The sequence below is a fragment of the Lissotriton helveticus genome, chromosome 4_1 (genome assembly GCF_964261635.1).
Source record: "Lissotriton helveticus chromosome 4_1, aLisHel1.1, whole genome shotgun sequence".
In the NCBI taxonomy this organism is placed as follows: domain Eukaryota; kingdom Metazoa; phylum Chordata; class Amphibia; order Caudata; family Salamandridae; genus Lissotriton; species Lissotriton helveticus.
The window spans coordinates 2,134,134,436-2,134,150,316 of NC_136063.1; the positions used below are offsets into that span (position 1 = coordinate 2,134,134,436).

Here is a 15,881-nt window from a genome sequence, read left to right on the forward strand (position 1 = left end):
TGTCAGAAGAGAAGATTAACCAAGCGGCCATTTTGCAACACTACATACTTCTCGTCAAATAGGCATAGATACAAAGAAAACTATAAGCAAAACAAGACATCTATTTCTATTAAAACAATAACTGCATTTGCCTATAAGTTTTTGGTGTGAAAATTGCGTTATTTATTTAAACGTTGAACAATACTTTTTTTATTTTAAATTAGACAGTATTAACGGTGTGAATAACTAATAGCAAGCTTTAGCGAAATATTGCACTGTGTAAAAATGTTTTTTAGAAAACATGACAGTTTTGTTATTGTAGTTCAATAATGGATACGAACTGTTCCATTCAAATATGGCCGCGCACAAAAGGTTTATCAATTGAGACGCCTGCGGGATTGCCGTGCTCGTCAGGGCCCCGTAATAGAATACCGATCGCCCTCTTCCCTTCTGCGCTTCCTCTTTGAGCAGGCCCGGCAAGCCAATCGGGAGGCAGGACCGATGAGGATGCATCTGGGCTGGAAGATGGCTCTGTCCAGGGGGCTGCGGTGCTGTCAGCGGGTGCTGTCCTGGATTCCTGTCCTCATCATCACCCTGGTGGTCCTCTGGTCCTACTACGCCTATGTTTTCGAGCTCTGCATAGGTAAGTCTGCGGTTGAAATGTTCCTACCTCCCTTAATGTTGCCTCTTGGAGCAGGAAGTAAAGCTGCAGTAACTGCTGCATCGCTGATACACACGAGCACCTGCAGCCCATGATCTAGTGTCTGTTTGTGTTCTGAGTCTGACGGGTGCTGAGGTCTGAACTGTGCATTTCCCTGCTGCTGATAACAGAGCACTAAAAATGATCTCATTATATATTATTTAACCTAGAGCTTCTGTAGCAAACCCTGGTGGGGTATGCCATTGAAACGGGCTAACAAAGAGGATGTCAGTTCTGTCGCCAGATAGCCCGTGGTGTGTGACTCATTGTTTTAAAAGTCTATATATGTCTCCATCACATTGCATTACAGTCCAGGGATGAGTAAACTTTGCAGAGGCATGTAATGATTCAAAGGCAGCCGGCTAAAACGAATAACAACCACAGTTGTGTGTTGAATAGCTGCTTGAATTGTGTGTTTTCAGGAGTTTGGATCAAAAGCTAGCGTTTAAAATGAAAACGTAAATATATGAGGCTCAGTTGCACTAAATCTGGCTATTCAGACCTGCAAATAGCCAGACTGTTCTTCAAAGCGTAATACCTCTGTCCAATGAGTGAGACTTGGTATGTCTAAATAAATCCAGTACCCCCCTTTTGGAAAACATCTCCTCAAGTCACTTCCAGGTGGGTGTGGTTTACCAATGAATTACATTTTTATTTTTTTAGCTTTTTAATTGTTATGGATATGTAATTTCTTTGTTGCTTGTGTTCATAGAACACTTATTCTGTCGCTAAGATCATTCTACTGCCTGAACACCTGCCTACTTTCAATTCAAGCTAGCTTACTGGAACTGGTCAAAGAACTTTATTAGATGTTGATGTTGCATCTCCTGAGCAATGTATTTGTTCCCCATATATACTGTAAATAAATTAAAATCCTTGATGTACATAAAGGTTTATCACCGAGATAAATATGACACACCCAGTAGAGCCACAGCACAGGATGACTGCCTCTCTGTGGAATCCTGCATCATTCCACCTCTTTGTGAGAGTCAGTAGGAGCGTCAAGAATCCAACATTCCCACTTGCTGAGTTGAGTATCCAGATTACAAAATATCTGCTGAGGGATTACTGTCCAAATTCATGCTAATGGTAGTACCTGAGAACGATAAATAACATTAAAGATCTTTTCTGAATCTTGCAGAATGCCATTCCGAGTTTGTGGAACTGTTGTCAGAGAGACCAAAGGTGATGCAGGTACTGTTAAAAAGAGAGCTGGGCTTTGACGGAGGGTTTTAGAGGCTTGCATTGTAAAGAGGGCTCTTGTAGGTGCTATGGCATTGACACCTTATGAATCGAGGGTTAAAACCTGTATAGTGACTGATACAAGTGCCCGTGTGTTAGGTGCTGTGTCCATGCAGAGTGGTGGCATTCGCATCTCGGACATTATCTAGGAGGTGTTGGTGTGCTGGTGGCGGGCACAACATAGCTACACTCATTTATGGGAGCAGGATTTGAAATTCACACTGATCACCAGCCAGCGATGGTTATGTTCTCAGAGGTGCCAGGAAGGTAACTGCACATATTGTGAGCTTGATTTATCAATTACACATGTACTGTTTTGGGATTAAGTATGTACCAGGTGTGACTAATGTTAATACTGATTGCTTATCTAGGTTGTCAACCCAGGGTACTCGTTACTCGTGAGCCAGTGGAAGATGAATGGGAAGTAGCCCATGTGGAAGAATATAATTGTTAGGCCATCAGCGAGGAACAGTGATTGATAGAAATCGATAAGGATGTGAAGTTGATAGAACTCAAAAAATGTATGTTTCTAAGGGTTGAATGAGGATGGTGAATTAATTGAATTGCTTCATAAATTATAAGCTAGTCTGGTCAGAAATCTTAGACTTTGATGGCATATTGAGGAGGGCAGACAGGTTGGTGGTTCTGGCTGTGCTGAGAAGGAAGTTGATTCAAGTGTTACAAGAATGAAATAAAGGCTTGTCGGTAATGAAGTGAAGTGCTAGGTTAGATTTTTGGTGACCAGGAATGGACAAGAATATAGCGAGAATTGGGAGAGGTTGTATTTCATATAAGAGAAGTGACAAATTGTAGCTTGTGCGAGAAACTCCTATTGTGCCGATCAAATACCTGCAAAGAGCATCAATTAATCAGGGGCTTGTAAAGCGTGGCTACTCACCTGTGAGGGCCTCATGGCGCTGGTGGGTGGGGTGGCTGCTGGGCGGACTGAGTGGCGGATCATTCGAAGAGCCAGGTCTTGAGGTCCTTCATGAATTGGGTCAATCCTGATTGTCTGACGTGAAGGGGCAGGGAGTTCCATGTCTTCGCAGCGAGGTAGGAGAACGATCTTCCTCCGGTTCTGGTCTTGTTGATCCTGGTGATGGAGGCGAGGGCGAGATTGGCGGATTGGAGTTGTCTGGTGAATACGTGGAATGGTGATGTGTTGATGTGGACATCTGTAGGGAACATGGTAACATATTGGTGTGGACTTTTCTGCTCCATACACTTGTACAGGGCTAAGAGGACTGCATGCACTAGTGTTGGTTGACAAGTATTTAAAGTGCCTCGGAGTGAAGCCTTGTAACAGAGATGAAATCAGTGAATATTATCAAATTCTTGGAAGAAGTTTTTTTTTTGCAAGGGAATAATGTCTAGAGGAGTTGGTATCAGATAATGGACCACGGTTAGTGTCCAATGAAATGAGAGTTGCTGAAGAATTATTGAACCAAACGTAATCACTGTGTTCTATATCATCCAAGTGAAAACAGGCTTGTTGAACAACTTAATAGTGTGTTGAATAAAAGTATAAAACTGGTGATGCATAACATTTAAGTGTGAAGGTAGAGCTTAGTAAAATGTTGTGTAGTTATAGGTGTATTATGCTACATTCTTCTTTACAGGAATCCTCATTTTGTTTGTTGGAAGGTACCCTTTCATGCGCCACAATGTGTCCATCCTAAATAGGCAGAGATAGAATAAAACAGTGCAAATACTATGAAATAAAGAACAGAATGTATAGGAGACAAAATATGAGTCGAGGCATGAAATGAAGACTGGTGCAATACCTGGTTCTTTTGAAAAAGGAAATTGGGTGTGAATAAAATGGATGAAAGGGCAATGAAGGGGGAGACACTTTTTTCTACACCAAGGCATGTAATAAGTGTGTATGGCAGCACTGTAGTATTGGAAGGTGAAGATGCCGGATTGTAGAGGAGTGAAGTGGGTAAAAATCTTGAAGATGGATCGACAGCAGCTGCAAACGTGGGTATCAAGGGTTGTGCTTGGAAAAAGCCTGTTTGGGTTGTAGACACACTAGAAAGCCCAGACGGTTCATTGATTGTGTGTGACTTAGTTGCATGCTTTTCATATTGCATTCCTGTTGCATTGACTCTAGGAACTGACTGGGAGTCTGGCCCTCATTGGAAGCTTTGTTGTATCCTCATACAGTAGGGAACAGATCAAGAAATTGGTCCCAGGAGATTACAGAGCATTATCATTAATCCTGATTTTATCTTTCTCAAACCATTGCTCACACTTCTCCCTTTCTTGGGCAAATGTTTGCTTCAATCAATGATTGGTTTGGAATGAACATGAAGTTTGATGGGAATCAGAGACCTAAAGGAACAGGCAACACAAAATAGGTTATGGCACAAGCATAATGTCATATAGGGGAAACTTTTTTAAAGAAGCAACCGGATGAACGTAGTAGCGTAAGCGATGGGTTGAAGAAAATGGACCTGGCAGAGATGAGGATGGATATTCCGTGCTAGGGCAGCACATCAATGTTTATTACTTTGATACTCCGTGTGTCGACTAAATGCAGAATGTAGGTGCAGTTATTGGTTGATGATGTATTCCAACAACACATTTTCGATTAACGGATATTAGTAAACCACTGCTGTAAAGAAAGATGTATTTAAATTGAGTGTGCACGACATGAGAGTATGCTCAAGAGTTTGAGCTTGGTCCTCTGCCCACATCAACTCCTCACTGTACAATTGTGCTCAAGGGGAGGGATGTAGCCAAGCTTTCCAGTTACAAAGACACCCCCTTTTACAGCATAGTTAGAAGTAGTGAGTCAGTGAAACAGAGAGTGTAAGCTTGAGAGGAAAAGACAAAGAGAATGAAGAAATAGAAGTGAGGAAAGATACAATCAGGAAAAAGAGAGGGAGGGTTATGTTGCTTCAAGTTGTAGCGCCTATCTCACTCCTTACCAATTCTATCCGCAATCACTTGGAACTTAGTGCCAAGATTTAATAAGATGAGTGAAGGCTGAAACTACAGCCCTAAACAGAGAGGAGGCTAGAGGACCAAGCACGTGCCCAATAGCCGGAGAATGAGACACACTGTGGTTAAAACTGTCTGTAACTTCAATGGATGAAGATCTGCCTGCGTGAATTCCACTAGCTGCTAATTGATAGTAAAGCCATGGGCATATACCCTTGATCTCTGAATGTTACTTCTTTTCTAATCCCCATATACTACTTCCATCTCTTTAGGACTAGTTTATCTAGGGATATTTCCCCCTCATATCAACACTGATTCTGATAACCGTAGACTAACAGGCTACCTTATCCATTCATAAGAAAATGATTAATTATATGGGCCTTCAGTGTGAACATTTTATGCTTAAGATGTTTCACATGTCACACGGTCAGTCCTTTCTGTTCGAGTTCAGCTATCAGATAACAAACATATACGTAGGTATTCTTTCTAAAAGTACTACAATCTACCGTGTGATCTGATAAAATAATTGGACTGTTTAGCTAGTACACCTCGTAAGGAACATGTATTAATTCAAATGTATTACATTTAAAAAATGGCAATAAGATGATTTGAAAATTAAAAAATTGAATATGTCATGAGTGACGTAATATGTGCGGTCATAAGCTGTACATGCGGGGTGCAAATAATGTTAGCGCAGTAAACCATAACTGGTGAATTTCAGTGTTTTTTGGGGTTTATATGCTATTTTATTTTAATCTTATTTCAACGCCTAAATATAACTTAACTTTAACTTTTTGTTTTTTAGTTAAAAAATATACATACATATACATTTATAATTATATGGGCTTTCAGCCAGCCCCCTTCGTCCATCGGTCTGTTGTTTTGCCATTCGCGTTTTTCTTCTTCTGGTACATCATGTGGGTAAGCCTACTTCAGCCGTCTGCTAACTTTACTGCTGTGAGTGATGTTATTCTGCTCTTTCAGAAGGAGAACATCCGCACACAGAGTGTTTTCCAACAGTGCAAGGGACTATTTGGACATAGGGAGTCTAATATACCAAAGTTTAAGAGTGCTAATTACACAATATTCCATTGAAAGTTTAGTTTAAAGACCTACCACAAATCTTTAGTAAAATTGATTTTTATACTTCTTTTGCCGTTTTTACAAGGGCATCTTTCTTTTCTTTCACAGGTTGCAATGTTTTTTTTCTCTTTCGCCAATTACATAAGTTGTGTAATGGATCAGCCACCTCGTGCTTCCCCTTGGGAAGGTTTGGCCTGGCTTTTTTTTTTTTTAGTACTGAAAGGTTGTTTTATGAAGATAGCTGTAGCATACGTATAATATAATAGGCATTTGGAGAAAGTTTTAATAAAAAAGTTAGACTTAGTGCTGAACACTTCTAAAGCACTCTAAGCATGAATTACACAGAACTCATGCGAGAAGTTCTGTGTTTCAACTTAGATCTCTCTAACATACAAGAAGGCAAGCGAGCAAGAGCAACCTCATACTGCCTTTGTAATCAGAAATAGAGCACCATAAAAAGTGGGAAGGGCCATCTAAAGGTAGGAGTGCAGATGATATAGACTGGTAGTTAAGCAGTTAGTACCAGAATATTGTTAGATAAGGCAGATAGTGCCAGGATATAAGAGGCAGTATTCCAGGTTGTCAGAGGGGTGGTAGATAGTGCAGGCCCATGGCCGTTGTCATTAAGTGTTAAAAGGCATGCCATTATCTGTAGGAAAGTAGACAAGTTAATGGAATGGAAGGGAGAAGTTGTTACTGACCTTTAGAAGAGGGGTGTGGAGGAAAGTAAGAGCCGCTGCCTATGTTTCTAGAAAGAATGGTGAAAGAGGGTATGAAGCATGACAGGGTTATGTGGGAATGGGGGCCATTGAGCGCACAGCTTAATCTTACCTTTGTGTCTTCAGGATAAAGTAGCAAGTTGCGGTCTATACTGAAAAGATTGCGGTCTGTCTTCGACTGTTCACAAAGTCTCTGCAGTATTTTATCTAGAAGCTGCAAGAAAGGAAATGCCCTTGGTCATGTGATGTGGAACATTGGAGCCATCTTGAGAGAAGGAAGTGCTAGCTTGTGAGAGTCGCTATTAGGGTCTCCTGTGAGGTCAAGAGTTGTAACCAGGTATGAGCACCCTGGATAGTGGGATGTGGAATGTGGCAGCTGTCGTGGGAGAAAGGAAAGCTGGAGAGTGGAACACGATGTTGACAGCTAGACTCAATGCAGTGCCCTAAGGGGATTATCATAATGGGTTGTCTAAAGGTTTTATCGGGTTTTCGTAGATAGCAGTCATATAGCTGAATTAACCAATTATGTGTGTCTAGGAGGTCGTAATCGGTTTTGGTTTGGGAAGAATCATAGAGTCTAAATAGATAGTGATAACAAGGAAGCATGAAAATGACTGAATGACGAATAGGTGCGCCAAACAACGTTAAATATAAGAAATTCAAGATTGAAGAGAAAAACAACAAGACACTGTTTCTCTGGTTGTTTACAGAGGCGTTAGTATGACATTACATTGTTCCACCCGATCTTGAACATGGTATGATCATCAACCATATGGTTTATAACATTCTTTTGAGTGAGTAATGTAATGTTAGACCTGATTTTATTATACTAACATTATCAGCTCTATAATCCATATCATGGGTTTGAGTACAGTGGTGACCCTTGGGTATTCTTCAGTTGAACACTGATTCATAAGAGCTTGTAAAGCATCACTAAATCTAACAGTGTAAGTTGCTCCAATAGATACAGCATGGCGATACGGTATGAAAGCCTGTGTCATGCCCAGTATATTGGATATGCAGAGGTATTTGTCGTAAGGTATAGAATTCCTATTTGTTACTATAAGATTTCATTGTTCACCCTGATTTTCAACATGATAGACCTATATGATGTATTGGTCATAGTATAGTTGTAAGTGACTGTTGCAGTGTTGCATCTGATTTCTACTCAGTAGTATCACCAGTTGTATCTTGCATAACGTGGTCTTGACTTTTGAGTACATTGGTGACCCAAGCTTATTCTTAAGTTCAAACACTCAATAAATAGATCACTCGTCGCTGGCATGTTGGGAGAAGGATTGTCTGAAAGATTTGCATCAAGGCATCAATAGCTACAACTGTGTGGGTTGCCCTGATAGATACAGCACAAGGATGTTTAAGGGTCAGGCATCATGTAGGGTATAATGTACACAAAGAGGTATACACCCCAAGACGTAGGCGAGTAATAGGACAAAGATGTCAGATGATGTCACCATGTAATCCCCACTATCAATCAAAACAAGTGTTATATGAAATGTTAGCAGTTCTTGTGTAGTAGAGAGGATTAAACTCTGTCGATGGTAGTTTCTTTTACTGGGGTCACTTTAACAGCGGTGTTTCATGAAGCATTAAGATGCGGTCTGGTGACCATAAGGTGACCAAATTCCATGTAGGGTGGTAGGATTATATCATAAACATGTACTTACTCGTATTAACCCCCATTTATGGTCGTATTTTAATAGACACTTCTAGCACTACACTTCCCAGAGTTAACGCTATCATCCCCACAGGGCTATTTGGATGGTATTAAATCTTGGTGTCTACTTTGGGAACACCTCGTATGCCACATATTATGGAGCACCATGATCAAACATTAAGGCTGATACTGATTATATGTATGTCTGTCTGTGTTTGTTTGTGTTTTTTACGTTACAAGTGCTGATATACTCTACAATTTGGAGGTTTTTTTGGATTGAGCAACCTGCTCTCCTTTTTTAAGCACTTTTTCACCTTTTTTTAGATTTTCACTTTCACGTCCCCAGGTTAGGATGGACGATTAGAGAGTCCATACCGCCGGGGTTTAGTCCTGATGAATGCCTTGGTAAATTGAAACCACCCATATGGCAGAAACATGTTGACTGATGTAATGTATTTTTTAATTTAACCAATCCTAATACCGTGGCAGCTAAATTCAAACACATAATACTTTTTCTCTGTGCCTTAGGGATCACTAATTAAAATTTATTTTTCTGATACCTTTTTAGGCACTTTTAATTTTAATTCTACCTCACAGCACGCCCTTCTCACACAACCAGCTCCGCGGTCTTTCTGGCGTCGCAGCACACCAAAGAGGCACTCGGCTTCTTTGGTGGGGCCCGATGATGAAGCATGACACTGACCAGGTCGGTGTGTGAGGGCTTTCTTTCCCACCCAAAGTGGGTGTGTGATGCTCATTTGACTCCGCTTTGTGGTTTTTGAAACTGACCTGACCTCTCTGTTTTTGTTTATTCTTACTCGTATTAGACCCATATCCATTTAGGAGTGTAAAGTTTCACCAACTTATGTCCACTTATTCTATCTGAATGGCTAATACGTAGGGAAGTTTGAAGTCTAGACTCTCCTTTCACACTCACCTTACATACTTTCAGTGTACTTTGTTGAACAGCTCCCCCTTTGCTGTTTTCAGTCTAGCCTCCATTCAAGGAATGGCTCTGGGACCTTCCTAAGCAATGTGTGGGCATAATGAGAATCAAGGAAAAGGTTCCTTTGTGTTAGCGCAAGATAGTGTGACGTGTGCTACTGTCATGTTGGAGAGCGTATGTGAGAAAATATTATTTGTTATTCGTAGTAGCCAATGCCAAACATCTCCTTTGTGTTCAGTAGGCACAGAGAGGCAGATGCACCTCTGGCATTTCTCACTAGTGCCATCCGAGTCTATCCATCTCTTCCTTCCCGGTGCAGTCTCTCAGTATGCACAGAGTACATATAATGGTTACATTCAAAATGAGTGCCGCCTTTAATTCGACTTACGAGCCGGACAGTTCTAAGGACCTGGACTTTTTCCTGTCTCAGTATATATGACTTATGCAGAAGAAGCATGAAGGCGTGGCAGCCACAGTGGCCTTTTATGAATTCTTTCACTAGTGTGTGTATCACATAAATGTATAATCTCTAGTTTTCCTATCTCTTCCCGCAAGAAGCCGGGTTTTCAAGCACTCTTCGCCCTCTCCCTAAGTGAGTTTAGGTTATGGATTCGAGAACCTCCGCATGAACAAGGAGCAAAACTTTCTTTTCCATCTGTTAATTGGGCCACCCCCATTAGTGTAATTTACATGTATCTTTGATAATTCGCTGTAGCTCACTTGACAATCCGAGGGCTCCCCGTCTCATTTGACCCTATACACGGACCCTATTTATTATGCAATGCAGAGGCACCATATTGTGCCCCGTTGCATAGAAATATTAAGCTTCTCAATTTTTACTCTAATGTATGACTGTTAGACATATCTGATAGACATAAAGTGCACACAGCCCATGTGTGAACGCGAGATGGGTTTCCAGCCTCATGTCTGCCATTGTAGCCACTCCCGAGCTGAGGGCCTGTCATCCAAATTTCCTTCTTATCCACTCTTTTCGCCCTCCAGGATGACTCGCTGCGTGTGCCCTAGGCAAAAACGTAGAAGTGAGATATTAACGTCTTTCTTCTACCTCTTTCCAGGAGCGCCCTGGGGCATTCAAATACAATATAAATGACTCCTTTGGGCGCCAAGGGAAGTCTTGAATTCGTGAGTAAATGGCGCAGTAACCTCGGGTGCTGACTCAGCTTGTTCTAATATCCTCTGACGTTTCGTAGGCGTGCCTCAACTGCCCGAAGGGTGTCACTGAGGTTTTCTAGTAAGCGAAATGCAAATGAACCCATCCTTTGTCTGCGGCTCCAATGTCGTGACTCACCAGTCAATAAAAGCATGTGACCTGATGACGTTGTAGTATTCAATGCTGCTTACCTTGTTTTAACTGGTCCCTTAACGGGATCCCATGATAGTTTCGGCCACAGCTGTTTGCAGGTCTCCCATCTGTACCACCTCTTATGGTTAGTGTTTCCTCCCATTAGCTTGTGTACCATCACTCTACTGTCCCTCATGGTAATTGTCCCTTCTCTGATCTATGGTCAGTGGCTGTCACTCATTGTATTGCCACTAAACCTTTTATTGTAAGTTTACTGGAGTGATGCTTGAGGGACTGGGTGAATACATGGGGGTGGGCGGTGGCTATTTAATGTCTTGGAGGAGGGAGATGTCGCTCCTAGTTTGGAAGATTTTGTTTTCCTTTTGGGTGATGGAAGGATGATATGTAATAACCCATAAGACAGTAGAAATCAGTTTTATTTATAAACAATATAACACTGCTGGGGAGGAACGTACGAGATATTTACATACTGATATAGCATTTGTTGCAGCCTTTTCACATCACTGGGTTTTTGTTGCCCCACCCAAAAGTTACTTGGTCTTGAGCTAAACTCTTTGAGTAGGGATTGTTTACACTGATAAAAGCATTGTCTAATTCTTGGTGGAATATCTCGATGTGCATGGACTCCTTAGATCTCGAAGGGTCTCATATGCTTATTGTCGAAACAGCCATCTAATTCTCATTGAGGCCTCCAAAAGGTCTTATGAAGGTCATAAACAAAACGAAAAAGAAAATGTGTGCTTAAAGGACAGCTGATGTGGTTGTCCGGCTGAGCGATACTTCCCCCTGGTCTTGTATAGAAAGTAGGCTATATTTGGATATCCTCGTCATATCCAACAAAGATCCTTCTGCAACGGTATTATTTTCAGATCAGCACAAGCCCCTCTCTTCACCCCTTCTTGCTTTCAACCCCACATAGTGTATACTTAGTGGTAGCCAGTGGTGTTTGTTTCTTAATCATTGCAGATTCTTCGGCAGCTTGTAAACATTTTTGTGGTATTAGCACCGCCTCTGCCGAGAAAGCTGCTCAAGGATTCTTTTGATGACTTAGGTGCGTGTGGCCATTGCCTGAATGGGCTGCATCCGTTTTTTCAACAGAGGGTGCCTCTTCACTGCAACTTCCTCAATTTCTATCTTTAGTGGTGAGGGGATCTTGCCTGTGTATCAGATAGGCCGATTATCTCATTTCTCTCTTTGAGCAATCTTCAGATATCCCAATGTTGCCGGTCGTTTCTTCACTGCCTCTTCTGTTAGCCGATCCCCTCTGTTCTCTTAAGATGACTCAACTGTTAATATCCTCTGTGCTGACATGCATAGGCCCAGTGGTGCCTGCTGTATGAAAACAACGCTATGCATCTTCGTGCGTGCTTCAATGCACTCCGCCTTGTTTGAGCTCGGTGGCTTCGGGAATGCGTTCAAACATTATAATTAGTGTGCTTTGTTCACTTACCCTGCTACTCTCTTAAATATTTTCTTTTGCCCCACCCTTGGCTTTGCGGAATCATGTGACAAAGTTTGCTAAACTTGTTTTGCTTCTAATGCTGGTGTCGACGCCTCCACCATGTTCTGCTTGGAGTGTGTGTGACAGGATGGTGTTAGTTCCAAACCCAGCCAATACGAGGTGGCCGAGGTTTAGGTGACAAGTGTGTACCAATGAATGACCTATTGCTATGGGCATGAGGGGCAGTAAGAGAGGTAGAGGGAGCTGTGCGCGCGCACACCTAACATATGTAAATTACCTTCCTGCACAGAAATCGATGCACCCTCTGCTCTCATGAGCTGCACCTTCTTCTTTCGTACTGAAAGCCAAAACAATCTCCTTTTAGGTTGCTGCAGAGCACCACTAGAGGAGCGCGGGGGCTGCCCCTCTACCCCCTGAACTGTGTCAGAGGAGTGGGAGGAGGGGTTCTCACTCGCTCCAGGTACACTGTGATATGTCATTAATAAATGTAATAACTATATTACGGGTAGTTCATCAAATTAGTCACTGTTGTTTAGTCAATAGGGCTTCTATAAGTCTCAAGAGAGGGAATAAGACACATCCTAGCCTAGTGTCTTGATAAATATTTTTCTCATAGCGAATTGAGACAGTATTTTTCATGATTGTGTTTCTGAAGATAGACATGCCCTCTGCCACTTTGTTTCTAAATTATTTATACCGATACATTTCACTGTAGTATACTGATAGCATTGATGCTTGGTTTATCACAGATGAGTAATGTTGTACATTTAGAGTGTGTCGCTGCTATACAGTGGTAATTTGAGGAACGTCTACAGGCAAAGTCTGTGCGTCCATGTTGTTTGCTTTGCTTGCTGTATAATATCCTCACCTCGCAACTCAGCCAGCCCAAGGATTGGATTTAGCGCTAGGACAGATCATGCCATTGTTCTTTTAATCTGATTTGTAAAGTGCATGGCTGCCCCAAGGGACTGTCCTGAGCTAGCACAACAGCTGGGGCATACTGACAGAGATTAAAATAACCACCTTTAAAGAAGGTGTAACGTTTCATAAAAGGAGGAAGAGAGTTCCAAAGTTTGGGTTCCTGAAATGCAAAAGCACGCCCTGCTTGTGTGGCCAACTTAACTCAAGGAATCTCTGCTAGGTTCTGACTGCCTGAGCTTGGAAAATGGTTTGGAAAATAAGGATGAACAGTCATCTCTAAAATCGTAGTCTTGATTGAGGCATGGCTTTATGCATGTAGCACAGCACTTTGAATTTAATACACCTGTCTACAGTAAGCCTGTGAAGATTACGAAGCGGAGTGGAAACAGAGACATGTTTCACGTTGTGACACACCATGCGTACCGTAGCGTTCTGAATAATCTGAGGCCTTTTCACAGATGATTTCGCCACCCCCAAGTAAAGTACATTACCATAGTCCAGGCGAGAGATGATCAAGGCCTGAATGATTGTCCTTCGGGTAGTAATAGGCAGGAGCGGTAAGGTTTTTCCAAGGCATCTAAGAAGGCCCAAACAACTAGCTGACAACTTATTTATTTCATAGTCCTTAGTGAGCTTTCTATCCAGCCAAAATCCAGGATCCTTAACTACCTGATGAGGAACAGGGAGAAGAACACCATTGTGCGGCCCAAAAGTGAGGCTAGTTTCCAACCACAAGAGGCTCAGGTTTGCTACCATTAAGTTGCAAAAACTTTTTCCTCATCCACCGCACCACAGCAACAAGGCATGATCTAAGATTAGACGGCCTGTTATTATTCGCTGAACAAAGAATCAAGGCAATCTGTGTGTCATCCGCATAGGAAACAAAGTGAGACCATACGCCTCCAAAGGGCCACCAAAGGGTGGACATAAACATTGAACAGCATGGGGCTCAGAGAGGATCCTTGCTGTACCCCATAAAGAAGTTTTAATATAACTTGGAAAGAACAGTCCTGCTGAAAATAGCAAACTCCTAACAGGGCACTGTCCTGAAATCAGTTTTCTACTAGTCTCCTCAGAAGCATGGGGTGAGATAAAGATTGAAAGTTACACTCAACTCCAAAAGGATGAGGGCCGCAGTTCCTCCATGTCCAACATCATGCTAAGATTCTCTTTCGTCCCTAAGTGACCGGATCTGGTACACAGTTTGGGACGAAAACCCGATTTGCATGTATAAAGCAGATTGCAGGAATGTGAGTGTTCTGACAGTTGGTGATTTATGTATCTCTCAAGAATTTTCATTAGAGTGCGCAAGAGTGGAATCCGTGAAAAATGTGCTAACCCGCATCCATCCAGAGCGGACTTTCATAACAAAGTAACCGTTCTAGCATGTTTCCATGTTAAAGGGACTGCACCATTCACAGTAGAAGTATTGAGCACATTGACCCACACTGGGGATATAATAATATTTGTCATTTCCAAAATACGAGGCGGAACTAGATTAAAAGGAGATCCAGATTTAATAACGCTGAGAATATCCTCAAAATAGGTTTCATTCGTAAGATTAAATGTCGATATAGTTATGGCTTGATAGAGAAACTGTCTGCATGATCTCTTGCTACCAATGCTTTTAAAATAAATATAAAATGTGCTTAGACTTTGCCCAGAGCAGTGTTTTCCTCTTCCAACATGTTACTGACTGCTTGCTGTATCATTCTTCCTCTTATGGAGTTCTTGCATTGCAGTTCCAGTAGTACTATTTTACGTCTCAAAAATACATTGAATCCTGACACCTTAAATTATTTATCACACTCATGCATTATATATGGAAAACATTTGTTTTGCTTTTATGTTTTCACTGCATTGAGCCTTTTTTTCAAATGGCTTTTTATTGGATTTTTAGCTTACATCAATACAGTGTTTTAGGGCCTCCAAAAGCCTGCTCAGGATGATGAAGATGCAGGAAATGCAATAGTAAAGTTTCATACAATTAAGCTAGGGAAAGTAGGCTACAGCCCAGTAATATTTCAAACATCAACTTGAAGTAAAACCCCTGCCCACCACCCTGTTATGTACCCTTCCAAGAACATCAGAGGCATACAGATTCAGCTTAGATTACAACCAATAAGAAATCTACACGGAGCACCGGGACATTCCTAAACTCCGGAGAAGCTCTGCCATCCGTAAACCTGCCACCTCGAGCTATTATCTTCCTCCATTTGCTCCATCCATTGTCAACCAGGCGTGTTAAACCTCCAAGTCTTTGAAATCATTGGAATCCATCAATACTGCTTATAACCTTCACAAGAGCTGGTCATTCAGTTTGAGTGCAATGGCCAACAGAACAGTATCCCTGTCGTGTGTGACTACAACCCTGCCTCCCTGGTGCTGCTTTCACATAAGTACAGTCACCTCAGCCATTCTCCATCTTTCCACATCTCTGATCCATTTCTTAATGTTTGGGTTGAAACTAACCTCTCACCCCAATTGCTATATTCCTTTTGGCAATAACCAGGGCCAAATTGATGAATCTGTCTACCGGCCTTGTGCCCTTAGGTATGCACATGTGGTCCAGTAAGCATAGCATTGGATCCAGAACTAGTCTCATATCTGTCAATTCCCCCGTGAGTGTGACTATTTAGTCCCAAGAATGTCAGATCCCTGTATACTCCCAAACCATATGGAAAACATCCACCTGCACTGCAGGGCACATATCAAAGGCACCATGGTACATAAACGTCAATCTCACTGTGGACAAGTAAGTCTATAGATATTTGAACTGGGCGAATTTAAACCATGGGTTTTTAGTCACTTTGTTTGTGTATTCTGGTATTTGGACCCATTCTCTATTGGTAAATACCAATACTATACCAAATGCCTGTTTACC

The 15,881-nt window shown here is 41.8% G+C and overlaps 1 protein-coding gene across 1 annotated transcript in view; it reads left to right on the plus strand.

Moving 5' to 3' along the window:
* The first annotated feature begins 419 nt into the window (after nucleotides 1–419).
* Nucleotides 420–15,881, plus strand: part of ZDHHC15 (zDHHC palmitoyltransferase 15) — a 216,843-nt gene continuing 201,381 nt past the window's right edge. Inside the window, exon 1 of the mRNA XM_078688832.1 lies at nucleotides 420–622. Coding sequence (XP_078544958.1) covers nucleotides 481–622 — 142 coding nt within the window. The 5' untranslated portion in view covers nucleotides 420–480. The remainder of the gene's footprint in view (nucleotides 623–15,881) is intronic.